General features: G+C 33.3%; 2 protein-coding genes, 1 long non-coding RNA gene and 1 other non-coding gene across 20 annotated transcripts in view; 2 read left to right on the forward strand and 2 right to left on the reverse strand.

Annotated features, from left to right (window-relative positions):
* Positions 1-1,119: 1,119 nt before the first annotated feature.
* Positions 1,120-2,375, reverse strand: LOC107992845 (receptor expression-enhancing protein 5). Of its 3 annotated transcripts, none has more exons than XM_017048948.3 (4): positions 2,151-2,375; positions 1,527-1,759; positions 1,313-1,448; positions 1,120-1,238 (listed from the first exon to the last, which is right to left on the reverse strand). In XM_017048948.3, exons 1-4 carry the CDS (start codon positions 2,275-2,277, stop codon positions 1,198-1,200), a joined length of 537 nt encoding a protein of 178 aa, XP_016904437.1. In that variant the 5' UTR covers positions 2,278-2,375; the 3' UTR covers positions 1,120-1,197. The 3 variants fall into 3 exon arrangements, with proteins under 3 accessions (XP_016904437.1, XP_016904438.1, XP_061939439.1); XM_017048949.3 differs by having other exon boundaries at positions 1,120-1,235; positions 2,151-2,368; XM_062083455.1 differs by having other exon boundaries at positions 1,120-1,448; positions 2,151-2,368.
* Positions 2,376-2,756: 381 nt separating this feature from the next.
* Positions 2,757-27,608, reverse strand: part of LOC107992861 (uncharacterized) — an 82,388-nt gene continuing 57,536 nt past the window's right edge. For 5 of the 6 annotated variants that reach the window (XM_062083344.1, XM_062083332.1, XM_062083321.1 and 2 more), the window contains 6 exons: positions 25,258-25,597; positions 11,535-11,635; positions 10,659-10,807; positions 8,733-9,564; positions 6,873-7,388; positions 2,757-6,564 (listed from right to left, as the gene is read on the reverse strand). In XM_062083344.1, the coding sequence (XP_061939328.1) occupies positions 6,112-6,564; positions 6,873-7,388; positions 8,733-9,564; positions 10,659-10,807; positions 11,535-11,635; positions 25,258-25,342 (2,136 nt within the window). In that variant the 5' untranslated portion in view covers positions 25,343-25,597 and the 3' untranslated portion in view covers positions 2,757-6,111. Of the gene's footprint in view, positions 6,565-6,872; positions 7,389-8,732; positions 9,565-10,658; positions 10,808-11,534; positions 11,636-12,966; positions 13,440-25,257; positions 25,598-27,608 lie in introns of those variants that run through there. The other variant, XM_028664284.2, reaches the window with a different exon arrangement.
* On the forward strand, positions 5,172-5,243 carry Trnaq-cug (transfer RNA glutamine (anticodon CUG)). Its single transcript has one exon. It is a non-coding gene; the product is annotated as a tRNA-Gln (tRNA).
* LOC107992862 (uncharacterized) lies at positions 18,731-22,064 on the forward strand. 10 transcript variants are annotated; one of them, XR_001764995.3, is made up of 5 exons: positions 19,042-19,788; positions 19,879-19,999; positions 20,083-20,294; positions 20,373-20,498; positions 20,585-21,241. It is a non-coding gene; the product is annotated as an uncharacterized LOC107992862 (long non-coding RNA). The 10 variants fall into 10 exon arrangements; XR_009832312.1 differs by adding an exon at positions 21,708-22,064 and having other exon boundaries at positions 18,732-19,788; positions 20,083-20,747; XR_009832311.1 differs by adding an exon at positions 21,708-22,064 and having other exon boundaries at positions 18,733-19,788; positions 19,879-20,294; positions 20,373-20,747.

The following is a 27,608-nucleotide window of genomic DNA, read 5'->3' on the forward strand; positions in this document are numbered from 1 at the left end:
AATAAAAAATTTTAACTTTGTTTAAATTTTTATTATTTTTTATCCTTATATTATTTCTTTAATTAATTTCATTAATTATTTTCATATAAGAATAAGAAGAGAGATTATATTAATTAAATAATAATTAAATAATTGATTTTGTAAAATAATATTCATTAAATGAAGAAAAAAATTCTAAATATGAATCAAAAAATTAATATTTTTAAAATTTACAAACAGTTTTTTGTTTGCATTAAAACAAATGACTTGTTTGTTTCAAAATAGGGATTGAATGAAATTGTTAAAATTTTTAATTGTTTATGAGATATCAATAATTTTTTATTTATTATCTATTCCATTTTTAAAAAATTATCTTAAATAAATTAATCTCTCACATATCATTATATATTCACATTCTCATTGTCTTAAACCTAAATTTATTTACAAACTTTGGGAATATAAATTGTGCCATTTATACATTACAATATATTCAGTTATAATGTATTTTTATAAAGATTATTTATTTAATAATTAATTCAAATATTTGCAAATTATCATACATTTATTTTCAATATTAAAAATATTTGTCTATTAATGTGATGATTGTAAATATAAAAATATCTTTGCACAAATATTTATACAATAGTAGAAAATGTTTGAAGTAATGCTTGTAAGTGCTGAAAATATTAATTATTATTGAATTATAATTAGTGTTAAAATATCATTAGAAAATAATATTATAATATATAAATTTTGTTGAAGTTAATAATAATCTTAATAAGTTAATAATCTAAATTATCTTATAACTAGTAATTAATTTTTTTGATTCGCAATTTATCATTATTAACTCTCGCAACATAAATTAATATTACACAGCCATTTTTACAGAACTTGTTGAATTATATTTTAAGATAATGAAGTACTATTCATTATAAAATATAAGAGTTTATAACAAATACAATATCATATTGGTAATTGGATTTTACAAATATTTATAGTAGCATTTGAATAATAGGCACAGTTGATTATAAAATTTACAATGTTATAAACATTGTATATTGGAGATTAAAGCTATCAAATATATCTTCTCCTTCTTTTTTTCTTTTATTAAGAATAAATAACAAGAAAAAACAGTAAAACTTTTTAAGGCATTATTTTTTTATTAAAAAAAAAAGTGAAGGCAATATAAAATTTAAGCCGCCTTTAAAATTAAGAAAATTACTCTTGTTTTTCTGTCAGCAAAGTTGCAGCTTTAACTGCTGAAATAAAAATATATTTTAATAAAATTTAAAAAGAATTAATGCTATATTGTATCTTAATATAATATATATACCAGCATCTTGAGCAGATGATATTAACTCATCAACTTTTTGATGGTATCTTAAAAAGTTTGGTCTAATAATACAGTGATATAATATTAAGGAGCCATTACGATCAATAGGTGCCATTAGCCAGATATAAAAGAGACACTGTGAAAATCAAAATCATATATAATTTATATTTTATATTTATAACAAATAGAATTAAAATATGCTGAAAATTTATACCTTAAAGAGCCAATAAACTGGAAACCAGCATAAAATATAATCTGAGAAAAATTCAACAATTGTAAAAACTGCAAAAACAACCCAATAGGTCAGCCACTTTGTATCATCTTCCTTTTTAGGAGTTTCTAAGGCTTTCATAGAGCAATATGCAGGATATATAAATCCAAAGATATTACAAACTAATTGCTGACCTATACCAAATACCAAATATAAAGCTGAAAATCCAACAACACCTAAAAGAAAGGAAATAATATAGTAACATTAAGAAAAATTTTTTTATAAATTAACGATATCCTAAATTTTTATATATTTTAAAAGATAAAAGAATCAAAATATAATCATTATGATTATAATTGAAAATAATAAATTATTATCGAATATTAATCTTATCCCATAAAATAACCGTATAGATAGAAATTTTTAATACAATAATTTTTGTTATAATTAATTGCATGTAAAAAAAATGTAAGAGTTTTAAAAGTTTTTATTCTCGAGGATTACGATATTGTAATTGTATTCGTTATAGCTTCTCGTTACGTAAATCGGGAATAATTGGTTTATACTTTATACTATTGGGACAAAGATTGTCACAAAGAGTTCACAAAGTAATTCTAACGTTCGTACTTAAAAAAACGTAAAGTCGATCAACTCCTATTTTTTTTTCAACTTTGGCGAGATATTTTGTCCATAATTTGTTATCATCGTGTAATGCCTTCTCCAAAGATTGTTTAACGGCTGCTATTCTCGCCATTTCGTTCGAATTTTCTATACACAAAATTACAAACGACACTTCTCGTAAATTTGCAGCCTCACTACTAACTTTACTTACATGCGAATCGATATCATTGGTAAACGATTACATAGAAAGGAATGCGAAGGTTATAAATGTGACATCTATCGTTGAAATAGTGAAAGTGAAACGTTAAAAGGAAAAGAAATTTAAATTTATTAAATATATTTATGAATTATTTGATAATATTTGTATTATATCATATTTTATTTTTTCGATAATTTTTATTATTAATATTTAAAAATTTAATGAATAAAATTTCAAATTTTTATTATTATTTTTACATTTTCGATCATCAAGTTATAATAAATTACTATTACTGATGTATTCATCAAATTAGTTTTCAATCTATATAACATTAATTATAAAAATTAATATATAAAATAAAACAATAAATAATAGGTATAATATCAAAATAAAAAAGATCACATAGCCATATATAATTGGCAATATTCTTATTTTTATTATGAGATATTTTTATCTCATTTAACACAATTACACATTGTTCGAGCATTTTAACGGTATTATATTTCATCATAGGTCGCTTATTGTTAGTGGGTGCACAATTCGATTAAATATTATCACATTTACAACTTGTTTTTCTTATTATTTTTTCTTCTCTTTCTTTTTTATAAAAATACGCTCCATCGTTATAAGTATGGATCGATTCAACGTTGGAAATACATAAATATGCGAGGACAATAAAATTCATACTTAAAAATTTACATTCGATAAAAGTCTCGCGACATCGTGTACGAAACGAGTAGGAACATTTTAAGAAATTATTGTTTGGCACTCCAGCTGAATCATTGTATATTTTCTTATTCATTTTCTCGGTTGTTTCTTTGAACACGAATAGAGATAAATAAAGAAGTGCTGATTCATACCTTGACCAAAGTACAAAGAATTATGTGTTTGTGGCAAATCATTGGTTACTCAATGGTTGTCCAATTTGCATTATTGTATTTCGTATTGTATTACTATGCATCAATTGATTCGCAATTAATCTATATTATGATTTAATGGAAAAGTTACAATTTCTATCAATGATATTATAATTACAATTATTACAATTAACATTAATACAAATTAAATTGATATTATCAATAATACAATTAACCGATTGAAGAATTGAAGAATTGAAATAAGAAGATAGATAGAAAAATTAAAATTAAAAAAAAATTATTTTTCTAAATATTATTTCTTAATAATTCTTATAATATAAAAATTTAATTAATGTTACATTTGTCTATTACACTTTTGACTTTTTTGGACATAATCAATTAGGAATATCCATCTACATAATTTTTATTATTTATCTCTTTAGAAATAATATTTCGATTACATCTTGTATGATATCCGTTCCGCGATTATTTATACGTTGAAACTTTCATCAGGACATGCAATAAATAGAGCGACGGTTTATCTCGCAAGATTATTATCGTCAAGTTTCGTTTACACGCATTTCATCCTTTTTACAAGCATAGTTAATATTCGCTAGTTTACGTTATTTGCAATGTATAATTATTTCGATCTGAATATTTATTACATCAATGTTGATTATTGATTAATTATTTATTTGCCTCATAAAAATTATTGGTTGCCATAATAAAAAATTTTTAACAAAAATTTTACAAATGATATTTTGATTTTATTAATCAAAATGATTTTTTACATATTCTTTTGTATTTTGATTTTATTATACTATATATTTTTAATTTTAATTATTATTGTAGCATAGAAATGTGATTGTTCTCGTTTTTAGTTATGATAAATTATGAACAATTGACATTTGTTCTTTTATAATTGTTCTAAACGTTCTAAGTAAGACTTTAATTTATTTATCTTATAATCATTTATCTTATCTGAAAATTCAAGGTTTGAATCAAGCTAAATGATCGCAGCATCCATACACTTCTTTATTTTTAATAAGATCTGATAATTAATTTTGCATTTGATCGAACAAGATATATGCTTATTCAACGAAAAATTACATTGTAAATGTACATGTTCTTTTTGATTATCATATAATACAAAAGCGACATTATTTTTTCTTTTTTTGCAAAATAATATTTAGACTACATCAGACTTCGTAACAAACGAATAATTACTTTTTAGTATCATTAGTAAAAAAAATTCTTAAAGCTGTTTCCTCAAGCGATGATATTTTTTTCTAACAAATAGTATATTATATAAATTTTTATCTTATTTATGTATACTTCTTACGCTCTTTGCATCGCTCTCTCGTCCTCTTTTTTTCGCGTTTACAATTTCATATTCTTATGTTTTTCTAATCAGATATGTACGTACGCACATCGAGGGCATATATTTACATATTCTCGCAATTTGATGAATTTTTTGCTCAATTTGTTCAATTAGACGATTAACTTGGATTCGAGTAATTTGACTTCAAATGCGTGTCTGTACAAGATGAATTACGTGATTTGAATTGAAATCGATTTGGCCTATTTGAAGCGTATTCTCTCTCTAAAAAGTTAAATATCAACGATTTTTAAACTAAACTTTAACTAAACTTTCGAATTCGAAGATCTCGTTCATATTATAATACGCATTTTGCCAAACTGTAACCGTTATAATTTAATTAAATATTGTTAATAAAAATAAGAAAATATTTTTATCGAATGATAGATTTACAATGGTAATGAGGTTTCAAATTCCTCAAATTCAAGTAATTTTGTCTAATATGAATGAGATCAAACGATCGATCGCTTTTACAATATGATCGATTGTAATCGATTTATTAATTTCTTGATATTTGATCGATTTCGTTACAAAAGTAGGCGATGTTTATTTACAAGTACACACTATTTTATCTTATATAAAAAAATTTTCAAGGTCTCATGGTGTAACGGCTAGCACTCTGGACTCTGAATCCAGCGATCCGAGTTCAAATCTCGGTGAGACCTTCAACTTTCTTCGTTATATTTTTTTTTTGATTTTCACAACGGAATTCTTTAAACGGTACGTTATTTTTTTCTTCTTTTCTTTTTTTCTCTTTTTTTGTTATTATTAGCTCTTATGATTATCTAATACGTATATATTGCGAAATAAAATTATGTATGTACTTTTATAATTTTTCGTAGGAATGATAATAGAGATTAAAGAAACGTTAACGAGAATAAAAATCTAATTCATTGTTATTATTTGATTGTTACATATTATTTTATGCTATAAACATTCTTTTCTTTTCGTAAACTTTTTCGTAAATTTAAAAATTATTTTATAATTTTGATTTTCCAAAATTTATTACGATACTATGAAATATTTCTTATTTTTGATTGTACAGTTATTTAACTTTCATTATTAGAGAATTAATATTTTTTTCGCAATGCAAAATTTTCGATCAATCAAATTATTGAATTATTAAAAAAATAATAACTTGGACTCATCAAAAAAGAATATGAAAATAAATATATATAATTTTAACAAGAAAAGAACATTTTTACTTCATAAAATAATTATAAAATAATTACTTTATATTACAAAAGTACTATTATATTACAAAAGTATAAATATTCGTTAAAAATGCCCCAAACACAATCATCGCTTAAATAAAAGTTGAAATAAAATCGTTAGAGAATTAAATTTAAAAAAATTCCCCAACTTTAAACTGTATATCAACATTCTTTCCAAAACTTTTCAAAATAATGTGTTGAAATAAAAGATGAATCCGAATCTTAATTAAACAAATGTATCTAATCATTTGTAAAAAAAAAAAAAAGAGAAAAATCGTTTTTATTCGTTAGAGAATTACAAAATCGTACAAAATGTTGTTCACAGTTTCGGGGTCTGTAACAGTTTCTTCTCCATCGATCTCATTTTGATGCATTTGGCAAGGAGCGCTATTATCGTGAGAATGGCGCCAAGAAACGAGACTATGCCCAAGACAACGAGCACCATAAACCAGTTCTTAAAACTGCCGATCCTGTCGCCGAAATCGCAATTGCAATTCTCGCTCTCGTTCAAATTCAACGCTGAAAAGTTTACCGGCCTTAGAGAGATTAACTTGAAATCGTCCTGTATTTGTCGTCTGCTGGTAGAATTTTGCGCCTTCTTTATGAACCTGTACGATATCGTGTAAGTGAACTCTTGCCCATCGTACGACCCCTTCGCGCTGTAATATTGTATCAACAACTCGTTGCCGCTCGAGGTAAGAGGGACTTGTATGTTATTGATGTCCTGGTGGGATACGTCGCAGTAAGACCACATCAAGATGCTGTTGTTCACCTGGAAATTCGATATCGTCATGTTCCTTTTTCCCCATCGGGTATAATCGCTTATTTACATAACAGGAATCGTAGAACGAAGACGATCCCTTTTACACAGCGAAATACGAAATAAGAAAATATAAAAGAAAGAGAGATTTTACACATCGACAGTACTTATATCGATCGTACAAATTTTGTAAATAAAGTCACTCGTTTCGAACGAAATAGAATTAAATTAAATCAAGATCGGGAAGATATTTGGAAATTTTCATTATTTCAAATTTACCTGGACTCACCGTTAATCCCTTAATACTGTTGGTTACTCACCTCGATCCCATTGTAAACCGCAATCTCGTTTCCAGAGCAATAATTCAAACTGAAGTTCCGTTTCTGCGGCGTGTACTCCTGATCCGGTTCGTTCCTGATTATCTTCATATGAACGTAGATCCTCTCCGACGATCTTCCCATGAATCTGTAACTGCACAAAGTATTGGGCGGATACCAGCTCTGCAGCGACTTGATATTCTCCCTCGTCCTCTCGCTGCTTCTGTACACGAACTCGCATTTCTGATCGTCCCTCAACGCGTACGCCTCTTCCGTTTCCTGAAACGACAACTGGAAGCCGTCGTGCATCACGGTCCCGTCCTGCTCCGCGAAGAACTCGACCACGATGTTCCTCCCCCTCGAAAGTATCCGTGGCACCTGGCCCTCCCCGCAAAACTTGGAGATCTCCAACATCTTCCCGTCCACGTTTTCCAACAATGTCAGATAATCGCCCACGCAACTGGTGCTCCCCAACTTCTCCGATCCTCGCCCCTTCTTTCCGTATCGATACTCGGGAACCTAATATTCAGAGGGATGAGAAAAAGTGTATAATTCAACGTTTATTAATTAATCCTGATTTGGTCAATTGTTGGTTTAATTAATTTTGTAACTCGATTCAACTTGGTATATTGTTATAATTATTTGGATTATTATATTCTTTGCGTGAAATACTTGTCTTGAAATAATTCTTGAGAGTCATCGACGATGATCGAGAGAAGGAAACAAACGCAAAAGGAACAAAATGAAAACTGTTTTAAGAAAACAGATCCGTTCGATGGAATTTTTTACAGCTAATTTATGATGTCACGTACAGATTAAAATTTTTATATTTTGATATTTTATATATCTTTAATCTATATTGTTTTGTGCGATATTTTATGAGGCAATTATCAAAATGCATTCTCGGTTTGTCAAGGCAATAGTACTTTTCCTTCTTTTTTTTATTGGATAATTATTTTTTTCGCGCACTATTTCGTTAATATTTATTAATGCATAAAACTTTTACATTTTAATATTTTATATATCTTTACGTATAAAGGAGAAAAATTATTGAATATTAAATATTGTTTTGTATAATATTTTATGAGGCAATTATCAAAATGCATTCTCGGTTTGTCAAAGCAATAGTATTTTTCCTTCTTTTTTTTATTGGATAATTATTTGTTTCGCGCACTATTTCGTTAATATTTATTAATGCATAAAACTTTTACATTTTAATATTTTATATATCTTTACGTATAAAGGAGAAAAATTATTGAATATTAAATATTGTTTTGTATGATATTTTATGAGGCAATTATCAAAATGCATTCTTGGTTTATCAGTACTTTTCCTTCTAACTTTTTTATTGGATAATTATTTGTCTCGCGCACTATTTCGTTAATAAATTCGTTAATAAGAAATAGTTTAAAAAAAATGTAATGGTTCATTTATATTCGAAAATATTTGCATATTTTTCACCATGCATGTTATCACATTTAGAATTTTCTGTATCTTCTGTTTCAAGTATTTCTTTCACATTTACTATATATATTCATTATTCTTATTTTCTGCCTTCTTATACTTCTTATTTCATCTCCATGTTCAATAACTAAAAATCAAACTCATCTTCAACTAATTTCATTAACTCATTTCATGTTTTACAAAACTCGAAAACTTTGAAAATAACACTCCTATTCCCACTATCTCATCACTATCAAACTCAGACTAACTCTAATTTGAGATAAATTATAGTAATAATATATTATTCTACGTCTGATAAGATCCATCACAAATAAATATTGTCGCCGTTCGAGTTGCCACATCAATTCAAATAAGAGTCAAAGAGTTAATATTATCTCGAAAAAGAAAGAAAGAACTCACCTGTAACGCGGAGATCTTCTCCTTGCTCGACCCCTTCCTCGCGACCTCCGCCTGCCCCCCCATCCCATCGCTCGGTATCCTCGCGTCCGATATATCCCCCGGATCGGGGGACGTGTTCCTCCTTATCGAGTCCATGGACTTCTTGCGCACCACGCGCTGCGGGTGACGCAGCCGCTTCTTCTGCACACCCTCCCCCCGCCGCCGGACCCCCTGCCCCCCCCGATAAGCAGCCAACTCTCCCCCCTCCGCGCCGATATTTCTCCGGATATCCTCCTTCCTCGCTTTCTTAAGCCTCCTTCGATTATTCCTCCTCTCCCCCCTGTACGACGCCTGCCCGATGATAAATTCCACCTCCTCCTCGCGGTCCTCCGGGCTCCTCCGCCCGCGCCTGCCGTCCGCCGAACGTCCGGTGTTAACGTCCACCCTCGCCCTCCGCAGCTCCATCGCGACCATCTCCACGTGATCCTCGCAGTTCTCCGTCTGGCAGCCCTCCTGCGACGTGCGGTTCATCAGGTCGTACGTGTCGTCCGGTTGGCCGCCGATCTTGAACCGGCCCGCGCCCGATTCCAATCCTATCCTGCACTTGATGCCGCGCGGGTACACGCCCGGGTAGCCGGGCGAGGACAATTTGCAGGATCTTCGGTCGTTCCTCACGGCGCACTCGAGGGGGCACTCGGACGAGGGGGACGGGGAGAAGCCGCGGTGACGCTCGGACGCGAGCTGGGCGGGAAGTATGGAGAACTGGGCGGAGAATATCACGGGATTCTCTGCTGCGAACCTCACGTCCGAGTCCATTATGATCGTCAGATTGGGCCCCTTCCTCAGGAACAGCCTGTCCGAGGGGATGATCGAGGGATTGAGAAGCGTTTGATATTCGAGGGTTTTAATGTTTCGTTGATTTTATTGATAATAATTATTTTCGTTTATAGTAGCGTAGAGAAGTGCGGAGGAAGAGGGATGAAATGTCGGATCTCGTCGTTGATACATTTGAGGTTGGCCGGGTATGATATATGGAATAGCTCGATGTGTATATATGTGTATATACGGCGGTCGCCGCATAATGTGGTATGGTAATTAATTAAATTGCGAAATAAGTTAGAAACGGTAATTGTGCGATGAAAGTAAAATTTAATACGCGTATTATCACAGCTAATTATCTTTCCGAGCCAATTTGTATTAGTAGGAATTGGGATGTTATTAAAGGATCGAAGTATGGTTATGTAGTTACGTATGAAGGATACGTCGATAAAGTAGGACGCGAAGGAGAGCGTGAAAAATTGAAATTGTACGCGGTTCGAAATCATCGCGCGCCGGAGTGGGGAGGAAATATTTACACGCATTAAATTGCCGTGTTTATAAGCGGCTTGGAACCGCTACATTTCGACCAGCAGGCATCCGTTTTAATCCATTATCCGGCAGAGGTGTGCAACGTTCGGTTTACAGCCTGCTGTGAATACTATTCCAACCGGTTAATTATTTTTCATTAACCATCCCACCGATCATTTCTCTCTTTTATCTATTTCGTATTTTTTCTCTTCGTATTTTACCACACAATACGGAGCTCTGAGGTACGACACGCTTCGATAATTATTTATTCTCAGTAATTGAAGAGTTATTTATATTTACGAATTCTTTTCTCTTCTTCTCGATACGTGTACTCGGATATAATCAGAGTATAGAATAAAAAAAAAAGTGGAATACTTATGGAATAATAACGCAATACGAGAATGTATTTCGATGTAATCACTTGAATTGAGATAACAAGCAATTCTCTCGGAAGGAAGAGAAACTTTCTAACGATCTCTCGTAACGGTTTATATTGTACGTATACATATATATGTATTATATATAGTATATGTGTACACGAATTATTTGCAATGGTAATATTTGCATGTATAATAATTACGTAAGAGGAAATATTCCTACCTGGTCGTGTTGCCACTCACATAGCCGCAGTAACGTCCTGTTTCATCTTCAAGATCCTCGCTACCATCGGAAAATTGAATGTAAGCACCCTCGCATCTGGTTTCTTTCAGGAAACCAACTTGCAGCTTCCTAACTTTCAACTCGATCACCTGCGCAGAATCAAATATTAATCAATATTTCTTTCTTTTTTTTTTCGATATTTAAGATTATTCAATTTGCGCTAATATGTGATATTTTATATGCGTATAAATTTTCGTTTGCATTTTAGATTTTAAAATCTTTAATCTTCTTTTCGATTATTTTCTCAATCGATAGATCGTATTTTATCAACCTAATTTTCAACTCGATCATTTACGTGGAATCAAATATTAATCGTTTTTTTCTTTTATTTTTTTTCGATATTTTTATATCACGATCCGTATAAATTTTCGTTTGCATTTTAGATTTTAGAATTCTAAATTTAATCTTCTTTTCAATTATTTTCTCAATCGATAGATCGTATTTTATCAACCTAATTTTCAACTCGATCATCTACGTGGAATCAAATATTAATCGTTTCTTTCTTTTTTTTTTTCGATATTTTTATATCACGATGTGTATAAATTTTCGTTTGCATTTTAGATTTTAGAATTCTAAATTTAATTTTTTTTTTTCGATTATTTTCTCAATCGATAGATCATATTTTATCAACCTAATTTTCAACTCGATCTACGTGGAATCAAATATTAATCGTTTTTTTCTTTTATTTTTTTTCGATATTTTTATATCACGATCCGTATAAATTTTCGTTTACATTTTAGATTTTAGAATTCTAAATTTAATTTTTTTTTTTTCGATTATTTTCTCAATCGATAGATCGTTTCATTTTTATCAAACCTGAGGATCTCTAGGAGGCGCTCTGATGCGAACAATGCATCGTCCCATTCGTCCTGTCCAGCGTATCCATCCAACGGAATTTCTGATAGTGCGATTGCATCCTGCGAAACAAATTTTAATCCTGTTTTAATCCTTTGCGCAACAAAATTTAACCGGCTAAAATTGTCACTGCAACAGGAGAAACGTTGCAAAATTGTGTATCGTGTTGCGTGGATGAAATTGAAAAAGATCATTTGAAATTCGAATGAGAAAACTGACAAATGCGAAACGTAACATTTAATTATTTATTCTATTGCGCACGTGTTCGAGTTATGTTTTTTTTTCGAAAACATTGTTTTTTAACGAAATAAAATTTACTTTTACTCGTCGCGATGATATGAAAAATAAAAAAAATATGCTTCGTATTTTTCAAACAAATTTTTAAATCTTTAACGCCATTTCGCAAGAAGATGCGAAGAAAGGATTAAGAGACGAAACTTGAATAATTCCTTTTTCTTTTTCGTAATGTTATTGTTTGAGCGATATAAGTATTATTTTTAATCGTTCGCAGAAACAAAAGAATCAAGCAAATATGCTTGATTCCACAAAAGGCATTGTAAAGTAGCAGTTAAGTGGATTAAAGTCAAACGGGGGAGGGATAGTAAAGCGAATTTAAGCGTAGTTAAGCAGTTCTCTTTCATAAATTTCTCTGTAACGTTTCAACAACAGTTCAAAGAAACGTAAAACAACTCGTTAATATACGTTTCCTTTTAATAATAGAGAACAACTTCTGGCGATTGAAAAAAGAAAAAAATAGAAAAGAACAAGATTTATTGCTGTACATCTGCAATAATCAAAATCACTTCGATTCGAATTCAAACCTATCAGAAAGATGAATTTCTAAATTATTTTAAGCTATATATAAAATTTATACAACGAGCCTCGCAATTAAAAATCACCTTTTAGAAATTCAAAAAAATATCAAACAACCTCAACTTTAAAAAAAGGATAAATACCATTTCCTCACAAGCAAAGCAATTATTCGAAAAACTGCATGTTTCTAAAGTCACAGCATAATCTTTAATAGGTAAAAATCTTTCCCGGCAATGGCTATTAACCAAGCAAGAATTTCAGAATTATTTGGAAAATTGTAAAAGTTAATCAAAATCAATTCAATTAAAAATCCCGTTACTTTCAAAAACTCGAAAAAATGTCGAACGATCCTATCTTTAGAAAAGATAGAAAAAAAATCTGTTCCAAAAACCGCACGTCGCGTGTTAAAACTCGCAATATAATCTTTAATGAGCGAGGATCCCCCCCACGCAATGGCCGGTAATCCGTAATACGCGTTCCGAATACGGCATAAAGTCAAAGAAGCGAATCGTTAGAGCGGACGGAAAAGCTACTGTATCGGCCGGTGGCAGGCGGGCGTATTTCACGGTTATATCGTTACCCGCACAACGCTTCCATTGTATCGTGCAAATAATACACCGGCCGTATCGCATCCGCGCCACGAATATTGTTAGGACAATCGCGCAAACAGGCAGGCTTAACGTTTTGCCCGTCGTCGCTCGAATGTCGTATTAAGTTCTGCGCACCGAGCCAACCAATCGAGTCGCGTCACAATTTAGAATAAACCGCGCGTCGCCCCTCCACGCGTCCAGTAATCCCTCTTCCCCCTTTTCTTTCCCCCGGCCAATATCAAATTTTCACGAATCTCGTAAAATTTCGTCAACGAAACACCGCTATTAATATTCGATTATCACCGTTGAACACCGTTTAATCCGACCGATATTAAGATAAACTAAATTTATAAATGGGTCGATAAGCGGAATCGCGTTATCGTCACCAAAATAACGGGGGAATTGTTTTCACAGCGTAACTGCTAATATCGTCACTTGAACGGCTCGTTAATTAAACGGATATCTCTCCTCTTTCTCTCTCTCTCTCTCTCTCACTCTTCCCCCTCCACTCGGCGGCCCCTCGTGCAAGGCCTTGAAACGATGGCCGCCGATATCCCGCCGCCTATACTTCTCGTTTGCCGGGCTAATCCGACTATTTTCCACCTACGCACACCCCAACGACCCCTAATATTCGCGAATATCGCTCGATACGCAATTATAGTGTGCCACCCCTTCCCCTCCGCGCTAATGAGATTCCCCATTGGATCGAATGGGCCGGCTAAAAATTTTTTTGTCGCGTAGTGCTTTGAATGGGGTCCTTTGCCCCCATTGTTTAGGGAGATTCGAGAGAAATGTGGACGAATTTTAGGGATTCGAACGAAATAGGGGGGGACTCGAGGGGACACGATCTCGAGATCAACTTTCCTGATTTTTCGATCCCTTTGAAATTTTAGGATTCGTCGCATTGCTGTTATAACATTGCTCGTCGTGCTTGTAAATTGTGGTTAAGGAGATTTTTAATGGAAACGAGATATATTTAATAAATTGTCGGGTATGGAAATTGTGTATACGAGGTTTGAAAGAGTTGATTGTACAATGATGAATGAGTGAAATGGGGCGAGATAATGATAAAAAAGAAAAAAAGAAATAAACGAGTGAGGAGAAACGATGAATATAATGAAAGAGCGGATAACGAAAGGGGGAGGTAATTAATTAAATTTCATATCGTTTGCGTTCATTCGTATCGCCTTTTTGTTTTACTCTTATTTTTTTTTTATTTTAATTTTACACATAGATAAAAAGTGAAATATCATATTTTTTTTTTATTTGCGATTAATCAACGAGATTGTCGTTTCAAACGGAGAATCTTTTGATGGAACGTGTATTTATGAAATTAAGATAAGAGTTAATATCGAGTTGTTCCGTAAAAGATTACTATTTTTTATTTCAACTTTTTATATTGTAAGTATCAAATAGAGAAAGGTAATTAGGTACTCGAGAGTTTATTCAACACGTCCATCATGTCGAATCGTAAAATATAATTTAAAATGCGCTCTTTAATGCGTTGCTTCTTGTATCAATAATTAAAATTTTGACGTTTCATTATTTACATAATAATTTACACGCGAGCGCAAAATGTTTATTTATCGAATAATTTCTTTAATGCGCGAGCATTACGAGTTTCCACGTTGAAATTGAATTTCAATGTTAAAATTACGTTCGAATTTTTATTAAAGCAAAAAAATAAGAAAAAAATTTTTTCTCGTACGAGATAAAGCGAAATTAAAATCAAAAGCCAAACGTTTCTCGTATCAAATTACTCGAAAACACGAGATCCTTTTTCAAGGATTTATTAATTTTTTTCAAGCATAGCCGCATTTATTTAATCCGTCTGTCTTTCAAAAGCGAACATTACATTAAGAGATAAAATAATTTTGCCTCGTACGAACGAATTCTTCAAAAAGCTTCATGCATTTAACGATTTTAAAGGCATCCTTTGATGCTTGCTCTTTCTACGAAATAACGCGTCGTTCGTCGAGCGTCGAACTAAAATTCGTCGTTGAATTCTTCGATAATTCTTACAATTTACAAGAACATTGCTATAACTTGTTAAATTCTTCATTGAATTCGTTTCCAAATATCCCTACGTATATAAATTTCATAAAAATAACGAAAGCTTTGAGAATTATGCATTCAAAATCATTACTCGAAACAAAAAGGGGATTAAATAAAGAAGAGATGAATAAGCTGGCGTAATTGAAAAATATATGTTAAAAGCACGATATAACGATAATAATAATAATAATAATAATAATAATAATAACAATAATAGGAAAGGATTTCAGTTACGAAATGCCTCGGCATTTACATTTTTCTTTTTTTAAGATTAAAATCCATTCTCCTAACAAATGTGCTCCGTGTCGCCTGATTGACGTCGAAAAAAAAAAAGAATGAATAGGGGCAGCGATGAAATATTTGCAAAAATTCTCATTAATGTAAATGAAAAAAAAAAAAAAAAGAAAAAAAAAAGAGGATAAAATTACGTACAAATGCATTTCATCACGGATACATGGAAAATTTTATCTCTAATATTTTTTATTTATCCAACAATCCATTTCATCATGGATAAGTTTTAATTCTTACTTACTTAATCATTTCCTCTTCCATGAACAATTTGCAAAATAAATATATTTTTATTATTCCCATAGATATTATATTATAAAAGAAGAAAAGAAAGTAATTAGCGATTTATTAAATATCGTTGAGAAGAATGTACACGTGACTGAGAAAATACAAATGATTAACGTTAATGAACGCGTTGAACGTGTGATTAAATAGTTTTAATAAGAACGAATAATTAAGAACGATACACGGAATCAAGAAATTCAGAGACAGTGTGATTTACGAATATCCGTTTAAACCGTAGATCGAAAGTTCAGAATTTACGATTCTTATTTCGACCATTTCCTCGTCAGACTCATCAACTCAAATCATTTATTTCGTCGCGCCTCGATAAATCACCGGTTTCGTTCATCTCACGAAATTTCGTTCCTCGAAACCTCATCAATTTCTCCCGAAACGAAACGAAGAAGAACGAGAAGAGATGGAAGCGGAGAAAGAGAGAGAAAGAGAAAAAGAAAAATAGTAGATGAGAGAGAGAGAGAGAGAGAGAGAGAAAGAAAGATTATCCGACGTAAACAAGTTAGTTTCGAAGGATGTAACCGAGGACGACGAGGATCCTGTTTGCCAACATTTGGAAGCAAACATTTCCATGTGTCTTTCCTTCATTTCTCGGTGGGAGAGCGATTATTGGACGGGATTTTTCAATATTTTTCACATTGAATATATTTTGCATATTTTTGCACAAACCACGTATAATAATATATCGCGTAACATTTTACGGGATGTGAAACAGTGAAACGATTTATCACGGTGAAAATAAATAAAATATACACGAGAAAAATTACAAAAATTGCGTGGAAAATTTGCAGCAACGAAAATTCGCGATCTTGAGTAATTAAACGTCGCGTTATCCGAACCTTCGTCGAAGGCACAAAGCGGTCATTCATTCATTCCGCTTGCGGGTCAACCGATTAGGATCTGACCGACCGCGATAGAAATCATCATCCCCGAAAACGGTGGTGTATTCACGTTGAAAACAGGATCTTATTTATTCAACGATTCTCCTCGGTCCGAGGGCTAATGAAATTACTCCAGAGGCCGACGACCGACGGTTAGAGTTTACCAGCTAATTAATTGGCATTGATGCAGCCAATTCCATTGAAACGAAGCGCTCCTCCTCGATGCTATTTCCTCTTTGCGACTCTTATGTTCTCCTCCAACCCCTTATTATTTCTCTCTCTCTCTTTCTCTCTATCCATCTCTTTCTTCACTTCTCTGTCTATCCTCCTCGTCCCTCTCGATCAGTCTCCTTTGCATCCTGTCGTTCCCCGTTCTCGCCTTATCGTCAGGAATCTATGATACGGACAGACCTTTTCAACCGTTTTCGCCGTTTCCTTCCTTTTCATCCCCTCCACTCTGTTACCTTTCTTCTTTCCTCCTTTTTTCTTCCACTCCTCTCTCTCTCGCTCTCTCTTTCTCTCTTCCATTCTCTCCCTCCCTCTCTCTCTCTTTCCTCCCCGCTTTGTCCATCAGAGCGCCGATTGAATTTCTACGGCTAAAATGCGGCCATACTAACTTAATGGCGCTTTCAAACCGTGATGCACTTGATCCAGTTTAATTTTTTTCCCCCTCGGGGTAATTGTCTCGATTTTTTTAACGGCGAAATTACCGCCGCCCCCGCGACGATTTTTTTTCTCTCTCTTCTCTCTTTTTTTTTTTTCCAGTAGTGAGGCGAGCAGCCCGCCACCACGCGGCTCTATATTTTTATATCATTCTCACCGTTGGTTAATACCGCGACAGCGTGCACCACTTTTTCTTTCACCCCGCCTGTTTTTTAAAGCCGTTCCCGTCCCCAAGCCTCTCTCCTTTTCTTTGATCGACAATTTCGCGAACGTGTGCGCGGAAAAAGGAAGAAGGAAAGAGGAAAAAAAAAAAAAAATTACGAAGTCAAAGGAGGGACCGTTGATAAATTAAAATTCTGCTCTCTTTTAATATGTGCGTATATATATATATATATGTACACGTGCTTTTTTATAATTTAATGGTCGATTCAGACAACACGCAAACGTTCAATGTTGAAAGCAACGCGAATCGTCGAAATAGCTATTTGTACGCCAATTGAAAGAGTGAATTTCGCTATGCCCGGTATTCGTTAAATTACGATATCGAAAAATATGCGGTACATGAAATCGGCTGTTTCACAAGGGTCTGAATCAGGCTCGCATTATCCGGTATTACGGGTATTGGGAGATATTCGATAGGATGGAACGAAATGTATAAGCGAAATTCTTTTATTACGCTATTCATGGAGTTTTGGTAACGAGCAAAAATTGCCTTCTACAATAATATTTGAATTTGATATCGAATTTGCAAAATGAAAATTTGAAAACATTTTTTTTTTCAAGACGAACCATTCAAGATAAAAGTTATTGTTACGTTTAGTTTGGTTGAGTAAAATTTTTTTCTTCGATAATAATTAGAATTAGAATTAGAACATTATGTGAAGAATATTATGTACACGTGTATATGTGTGTACAAGTCCTTACCGAGAGAAATGCTATTTCCTGTTTGGGCGCTTGCGAGTGATTTACGAGGGGAGCGTAGTACGTTCGACTCATCGATTCAGGTTTTGCCCATGTTATTAGCACACTGTGTACGCACGTAGTAAAATTTATAATCTAAAAAGATTTGGCTAAAAAAGATTGCTTTAAATTTCGAAACTCCCGCTAAATAAGATACCAAATAAATGTCCAAGTAATTTTTATTCCAAGACCTCCTCTGATTTCTTCTACAATTTCAAACTTTCGCATTCACCGCTCCTTTCATTTACAAATATATCCTCACATGAATACCTCGCATTTCCGCGTCTCAAAGCGGACGGAAATCATCCCTGACAAACCATACGCGTGCACTGACGCGATGACGCTGTTAAAAAATACCTTAAATTTCCCTCCGAACAAAGGGGTCTAATGAAAAAACATCGGAATATCCTTTTTAACGGGTCTTCCATCCAGCTCGAGGCTCAATTTTAACACGGTTTGGTCGTACTACTTGCCAACAATCGTGGGTCGTTTGCGGGATAATTTAGTCGCGTGTTGCGTGCGATGGAACCTTCCAAAAGAGGAGGGGGGGAGGGGAGAGAGAAAAAAAAGAGAGTGGAGGAGAATAAGAAGAAAAACGAGCACAAAAGAGTAAATGTAAATTCGTTTTTAACGAGATATTTCCATAGGTGCGCGGCCTGCAGAGAAGATTGCACTCTGTTGGCGAGACGGGGAAACGAAATCGTCGAACTAGTCGAGACTGAGATTCCTCCCTGTTAAAACGACGTTAATCCCTTTTATAATAATATCCGCGTAGATTGAAGGACAACTTAATTAGCCGAGATCGTTAGAATCCCCGTGAAAGGCCACGACGATGCTCCCCATCGGACTAGAGAATTCGCCGATTATGTGGAGAATAACCTTCGTTCCTATTATAGATTCATTTTCAGGTTAGAAATAAGCCTTACGATCAGTCTCGTACGAGGTTCACGTGCTTACATTATTTCTTTTACCAAAAGTGACAATAAGTGTAAATAGTGGAGAGAGTAGTATTCTAATATAAGTATTCTAATATAATCCTAATGATTAGTGCTTTTAATAAAATTCTTCGTTGAAATATAAGAAAACGAAATAGAGAATTCGAAAATATTAAATTGAGAATTTTGACTTTCTCGTGAAGATTAGGATTATTTTTTTAATTTTTTGTAAATCGCAAAATTATTCAGCTCCTTGAAATTCTGAAAAATTCTGATCTTATTTTAATATAACCATCTCGAAAAACGACGTTTTCGAACTATGATATACTTTCGAGACCCGACTCGATACGATTCGACCCGATCTTTCCCGATCTATTCCGAACGTTCTCGACATTTTCGGGTTCTCGCACACCTTTAAAGCGAAACAACAATTAATCTACCCAGAAGATAAAGTGATAATATAATAATAAAACTAGAATATCCCTCGGGCATTGTAAACTTATTTTAATGTAAACTTAACGTAACGGACATAACCTTAACCTAACTCAAATCTAAATGTCTAACCTTTGCAAAATAACAGAGAAGTAAAATTGAATTTACGTCTAATTAAAAAATAATCGAATATGTGTTTACATATATAGTGTTACAAAATAGAATTTTCTGTGCAACGAAGAAATACCTGTGCAACGAGCAGATTGAATTAATTTTTTAATTTCAACGAGATTTTCAGACGGTAAGAGGAATAATAAACGAGGAATCTCTTACAAATTAGATTAAGATAAAACGTCGTTAAATGGGGAGTTTCTTGCATAATTTCACGTAGAGAGAGCAGAACACATGGTAACATTTCACGAATTGAATCCGGACGAGGCGTACTTCCATATGCAACCGTATGGCCTTTGAATACGATCGGACTGGACGATAAACTGGCGAGAAATTAGCTGGTATAAATCACACGCGGAATACTATAATGACAAAATCTAATGTACAGACGCCGTTGGGAGATCGGAGTTCAACTAATTTTCAGAAACTCTAAGGGTACAATCGTGCAAAATTAGATGCAATTCCCAGGAGACGGACGAAAATCCACCAAGTAACCAAATATCCTGAATCGAAATGCTTCTCTTTGACATACATATGTAATATGTAACGTAATATCATATACAAGAGATAGAGAAGAGAACTAGAACTAGCAAATCGGTTAAATTGATTGCTCTCATTTATTATTACCAAATATAAGTATATTTCGATAAAATTAATATCATTTCAATTACTATTTTATTTTAATTAATCGTGCACGATATATGAATATTGCAGATAATTTTAATATCAAAGAATAAACCGTGAAGAAAGAAAAAAAATCAAAATTTTCAACTAACTACTAATTGTGGGATACTACAAGCTCGTATAAAAGTTTAATATGCTGCGCAGTTACAGTAACGAGTATCTGATTATGGATATTATACATTCTTAATTTATTTAACGTTTTCTCTCGACGAACGAGATATTCTTTTTTTCTTAATTTGCAGGAACTTCATTTCAATTACACTGGAAGCTGTGTTCAGGAAGTTTAATATGCAATTATCGTTCTGGAATAAATGAAAGAGCAGTGTCAATCGAGGAAAACACGAAGGTTAAAAACAATTGACTAACGACATAAAGGAATACGTAATAAGAGCATACGAGTCAAAGGTAAATGTTCGCGTTAATAGGCAATTACCAAGCAGTTTCCGCGTGGAACATGTTCCTCTCGATGAAAGCCTTACGCTTGCCGACCGTATAATCGAAAATTAGGGTGCAGTTAGCAAGTGCTTAAGCAACAACTGTTTATTGATATAGTTAATGAATTTCCGCGCAAACTGTTGTGCCTCGATAAATATCATTGCTGGGACGTTGGTCGTGAAATACAAAATGGAAAAATATCATTGAAATAATTATTTCTCTTCTTGTTCGTTCATAGACCACTTATATAATAAAATATAACGATCAATTTCTACATCGATGTACGAGCTTGAAAAATTCTAAATTTATAATTATTATTTTAGAAGCTATGTAATTAAACCTCGTTAAAATTAATGAGTTTTTTTACGTGAATAATATTAAATAAATAATGGAATAATTTGTAAGAGAAGAAATTTTGTACCAACAGTTGAAGATTAATTTATTAATATAAGAAAGACGACAAAGTTGTATATTTATTAGAATAATTCTGCCGGCAAAATATCGACAGATGGCCCAGTCTCCATTATATTACATTGACGTTAATAATTAATTAGATCATAATAGGAAAGGAAAGGGGCGGTCAATTACCCAACTATTTACGAAGAATTTTTGCTGCTCAAGCGAATCGTTCCCTATTCAATTTCGTTTCCCTTGTTGTTGAAAATTAATATATAAAAATTACAATAATTTCGATTCCAGAAATTTCTACAAAATTTCGATTTTCAAAAAATAAAAAAAAAACCTTTCATTTAACCTCTCATTTGTATTATTTTCTTACGTATTTTTCATCGTGTAACAAATTTCTTGGTGCCAAAATCTGCATTTTTTCACAGTTATTCTCTACAATTAAGAAAAGTTGTTAATTTATAATCACAATTAAAAAATTGTCCATCTGTGTATATTACGAATTGTTCGATCTATCCCGTGCAGACAAAAAGCGTTGGATCCATGTGCTTTAAAGACACAGTGCTTTGGTGAAGGTGGGATCAAAATTGATCCGCTATGCATTATCGTTATTACATTAAGTGGGTCGGAGTATAACCCGCTAAGCTTCAAAGGCTTATGCCGAGAATTGAGTAAAGGTCGGTTATTTATAGGCCTATGGTGGACACTAAAATCCGAAATTTCGAGGAAGACACGAAATGATTCATCGCTAAAAATCTTTTAATTCTGGGAAATTTTTAACTTTGTGCATCGGACGGTTATAAAAAAAAAGTTATAAAAGTATTAAACGAACATAATGTATTTATCCAATAAATTTATTACGTTCCATTTTAATTATTATAATTAATGGATTATTATATCTCTTTTATATAAAACTTCGCGAGATGTATTTTCAGAACTCTTTTGGAGAATCGAAATTTTATCTTTCCTTTTGCGATAGATTTTTTTTTTCGAAAAAAGGTACTTTTTTAAATTAACTCGTTCCCAACAACTCCCCTTATTTAATAACGCAACAGAATGATAATTAATTGGCGGCCGTGGAAGATTAATAAAAGGTGAACGAGAAATGATTACACGTTTGACGGATCATTAATGAAAATCTATTCGACCAGCGCGTCTCGCAGCGCAGACGAAGACGTAACCGAGCCGTATAATTAGCGGTGAGTAAGGCGTTATTAATAATTAATTTGCACGCCACGCGGAATCAAGATCTGCAATCTTCATAATTCAAAGTTTTACGCGAGATTCAGTGGGACTGCGTGATCCGTTTCCCTTCATTTATCTCGAAATCCCTTCCAGCTCGCCCTTTAAATTATTATGGGGGACGATTAAGAATAAAAATTAATAAACTTTAAAATTTAAGAGTTTCGTCTTGATTTTCTTTTTTCTTTTTTCAGAAATATTAGAAACGCGAACATTAATACAGCGTGTAATACAAACGCTAGATTCTTTGTTGTTCATATAATTATATTAGCGTATAATGATCGATACGAAATTATAAAAAAGAGCGATAGGTAAAGATAATTACGCATAATTAACAGCGATAGACGTTCACCGCAAATTAAAATATGGAATTCGATCGATGCTAATTATTATGCCAATGAACGTTTCATCCGTATTCGACGCGTATTCGATATTCGAGAAATTGGTCAGTATTATATTTCTTGCTTTACATGCTACTGACAAAAAAAAATAATAAATAAAAAAGAAACTCTTATTATTAAAAAAAGAAAGAAGAAAATATTTTTTCCCGAACGAATAGAACCAACAATCGATAATAATTCGTACGTTTATAATTTAATTGAACATCCGCTTCATATATCAATTTAATAATTAATTAACAAGAGGAAAAAAAAAGAAGAAGAAATCAGAACGACGATCAATAAACAAGTGAGTCGTGACTGCACTCCTCGTGTAAGTAGCGCTTCTTCTTCTGCGAAGAGTGATTCAATGATTGAACTTTGCCATAACTCACTCGGCCAATTAACGTAAGAGCCGTGAGTATGCGCGAGTAAAAATTCCTCCGCACATCGACACGACCAGGCCGTGCCAATAAGTAGCGCTTGCATTAATAATTAATTAGCGTGGCTGCCGAGCGGCCGACCTGGCCAATTTCCATAATTCAGCGGCCACGCCAATATACAATATCCCCTGTTCGAACGTGTAGGACCTCTCTAATAATGGGAACGGGTTACTAATAATTACCGCTGGATTCGCACGCGAGTCAATTGCAAATTGGTCGTCGGCTGCGTATAATTGCCGAATTTTTTGCTTGCCCAACCGGTGAAGAATAGATAAGAATATCCGTTGCCAAGCAACGTCATTGCGCGGAAAGTGCTGCACTCTTTCTTCTTCTCCGGTTCCAGAGATTCGAATCGTTCCACGCGTCCGATTTTTATTATTCTAACACGTGAATCTTTTTCTAATAAAAGGGGAATTTTGGACGAAAATTTTTGGCGAAATTTAACGTCCTTTATTTCGAAAAGTTTCTTGTTTATACGCATGCGACATTATTTTTTTGAGATTTATATGGAAATTTAATTTAATTTCATTAAAAGTATGACTAAATAAGATAAAAAAAATAACTCAAAAAATATGTAAATATACAAATATCAATGATTTGGTAACCGCGCAAAATACCTGCGTGATGTAAAAGATGTAAAAAAAATATTTACAAAATATTTCTCGACTATTGATTATTGATTATCAAACGATCATTTTTTTGTACAATCCAAAATAAATTTTGAATCCAGTTAATACAAATTATTCGAACCACTGTGTACGCCATGCGACACACTATGAACTCTGCGATCTACATAACAGAATGAAACGCGATTTATCCCTTCCATTATTAAATACATTCCTTCTTAACGTGTTACCTTACCTCAGCCAAGCCAATTTCACAATCTATTCCCCAATATTTCTAACGTCTGACTAAAATTCGATCGACTCCATCTCTCGATTCATTCAATGCAAAGGGAAGGAAGGAAAGATACGGAATCGAGTGCGAAATTATCGACGTTATTATTTCTCCGGTTAATTAAAACAGCGGAACGAATACAAGAGGCGGCGCACGCAGGGACACGGATAATTGCGACCGACGAATTGTTTAATTCGAATGGTCGTTGAACACGTGGAATTTAAATGCTCGCCGCTTTTACACGCCGCACGATTTGAATACCGGGCGAGTTGTGCGACCGGCGGCCCCGAATTAAGGGAAAATCGGAAATGATTGTCACGTTGTCGAACGGCCGGATTATGTTCGACTTGGAGCGCGGCCCCCATGAATATTCATCGCGAATTTCACCCCCTTCGCCGCGAAAAATTCCTAAGCAATCGAGGGGGCCAACACTCTCGATATAATTAATCGTATGCGCAGCCACGTATCTGATAACCGGATGATCCTCAATTCACCCTCTCTTTATTTTTTAAAGGGTAACACCTCTCTTTGCGCGCTGAATTTCAAAACAAATATATATATATATATATGGAATTTTATCCTCGAGAAAGCTTGTTCTTCCTTCCTTGTTGTTGGATCAAGAGTGGGGGAAGCTCGTGACGAACAAGCTTCCTTTTTTGGGATGAAATTCCAAGAGAGAGAGAGAGAGAGATGTGCGTAGGACGCACCAGATCCATCACTTGCCTTTTCTACCTCGTTTAAAAAACAAAAATCCTTATCCATTTCTCGAGTTTCCTTATCCTCCCCGAAAACTTAAATCTCCAAGTGTGCAGGAATCCACAATTTTCCCTGAAAAAATCTGCAAGAAAGGAGGGAATAGGGAACGTAGCAAGGAGGAGGGATATTCCCTTAGAAATACCAAAAAAAAAAAACAATGGAAATTGTTTCGCTACGGTGAAAATCCAAAAATTTCTCTCCCCCTTAACACGTACATAATACATACGCAAAAACACGGTGGAAATTTTACACCAAACCATTTTCTTATACGATCCACGGATCGACGTCTCGATCGAATTAATCGGGATTAGAGGAGATCCAGCAAAAAATATATTTTAGGGAGAAAAAATCGGCACGTACCTCGGGTTTCGACGAGAGCCCAGCACAGATTGGCCAACGAGAAGAGCAGCAGCGAGAGTAGATATAGAGCGGCATCCCATCTCATCTTCGTTGTTCCGGATAGCTTCCTCGGTGCCTTCACTCTTCCCTCGCCCCTTCTTCACCGGTCACCGCGCCCGTCCTCCATCGTCATCCCCCGCGCTCTCACCACGTGGATGCTTCTCTCGAGAGGGGAAGAAGGGGTGGAGACCCTCTGCGAGCCGCGGCGGAGGGAAAGGGGGAGGCGAGAGCGGAAGAAAAGAAGCTCGTGGCGCGGTCTCGCAAGGTCGGCAAGGGTGCTTATCACCTGGCTAGATAACACCTGGAAGACAAATAGCGACAGGGGTGGTAAACAGAAGCGCAACGTGTAATTAACCCAAGGTGTAATCCCCAACGGATTCGCCTTGTTCCGTGTTTTACCACCTGTGATATAGATAACACAACGGGCGTTCGTGTATCGCAGTTGCTTGCGCAATATCATTGCGGGAAAATTATTATAAATCGTGGTATTATTGTTATTTCACCGCGAGAAGGGAGACAGAAGGTGACTGTTTCTCAAGATAATTGCTTGTTTCAATAGCTTGTATTTTTGTAATTTAGAAATAAAATGTTTACGAAACTTTTTCTTTTAATTTCTATATTTCTGTTCGCACGGAAATTATTTTATTACGGGAAAATTTGCGAAATAATATCGCGGTTTTTAAAACATTATAAGTGGAATATTTTTTTTTCTTAACGAGTACGTATCGTGGTATTGAAATAAGAGTGGGTGAAGAAGTTTCCACGAATAAAATGGTTGATTAAGTTCATTTATCGGAAAATAAAAGGAAGGAAACAAAAATTGGGGACTGGAACAAGTTATATGAAAATATAGCTACATATTCGCTGGTATTGCGCGAAATATGGAAACTTAGGAAGAAATTAGGGAGAAGAAACGAGGAATGAAATATAGCGCGTTAGATTATTTGGATAGCTGTTTCTATGAAACGAGGAAAATAAATATATTCGTTCGGAGTTAAAGGAGAGAAAAAAGTTCAATAAACGTGGAAACTTACGAACAAAATTGGGGACAAGAACAAGATATTTGATAGCCTTCCTTCCGTGAAGGAAAATATGATCGTTTTTAAGATTAAAGGAAACAAAAAGGTTTAAATGTGAAAACTTACGAACAAAATTGGAGAATAAGTTATAAAGAATAAAGTAGAGCGCGTTAGATAACCGCCTCTGTGAAGGAAAATAAAACGGAAATATGAAGATGTTTAATAGATCGTTTAAAGGAAACAAAAAGATGGAAAACTTGCAAAAATTAGGGACAAGAACAAGTTACAAGGAATGATATATATTTGCCATTTCTGTGAAAGAAACTAAAAGGAAAACTTCATAGGATTAAAGGAAACAAAAAAGGTTTAAGTTGGAACTAAATCAAAATTGAAGAATAAATTATAAGGAATAAAGCATAGCGTTAGATATTCGATAATCTGAAGAAAAATAAAACGGAGATTAATATAATTTATATTAAAATATTTATATTAATTTTATTATTTATATTATTTATAATTTATATTATTTGGTAGCCATTTCTGTGAAAGAAACTAAAAGGAAAACTTCATAGGATTAAAGGAAACAAAAAAGGTTTAAACGTGGAACTAAATAAAATTGGAAGAATAAATTATAAGGAATAAAGCATAGCGTTAGATATTCGATAATTTGTGAAAAAAATAAAATAAAACGGAGATTAATATAATTTATATTAAAATATTTATATTAATAAATATTTCGTAGTCATTTATGTGAAGGACTAAAAGAAAAATTTTATAGAATTAAAGGAAACAAAAAAGGTTTAAACGTGGAATTAAATAAAATTGGAAGAATAAGTTATAAGGAATAAAGCATAGCGTTAGATATTCGATAATCTGTGAAGAAAAATAAAACGGAGATTAATATTAATTTATATTAAAATATTTATATTAATTTTATTATTTATATTATTTATAATTTATATTATTTGGTAGCCATTTCTGTGAAGGAAAATTCTAAAGGGAAACTCCTTAGGATTAAAGGAAACAAAAAAGGTTTAAACGTGGAATTAAATAAAATTGGAAGAATAAGTTATAAGGAATAAAGCATAGCGTTAGATATTCGATAATCTGTGAAGAAAAATAAAACGGAGATTAATATAATTTATATTAAAATATTTATATTAATAAATATTTCGTATTCCATTTCTATGAAAGAAACTAAAAGGGAAACTTCATAGAATTAAACGAAACAAAAAAGGTTTAAACGTGGAAACTTGCGATCAAAATAGGAAGAATAAGTTATAATGAATAAAG

This window comes from Apis cerana, linkage group LG1 (assembly GCF_029169275.1).
Source record: "Apis cerana isolate GH-2021 linkage group LG1, AcerK_1.0, whole genome shotgun sequence".
Taxonomy (NCBI): domain Eukaryota; kingdom Metazoa; phylum Arthropoda; class Insecta; order Hymenoptera; family Apidae; genus Apis; species Apis cerana.

Excerpts from the sequence above, each read along its gene's own strand:
- LOC107992845 (XM_062083455.1), bottom strand. The coding sequence starts at position 2,277 with ATGGCGAGAATAGCAGCCGTTAAACAATCTTTGGAGAAGGCATTACAC. Across the intron at positions 1,760-2,150 it reads TCGACTTTACGTTTTTTTAA|GTGTTGTTGGATTTTCAGCT; the intron begins GTACGAACGTTA and ends CCTTTCTTTTAG. Across the intron at positions 1,449-1,526 it reads CAGTTTATTGGCTCTTTAAG|TGTCTCTTTTATATCTGGCT; the intron begins GTATAAATTTTC and ends TGATTTTCACAG.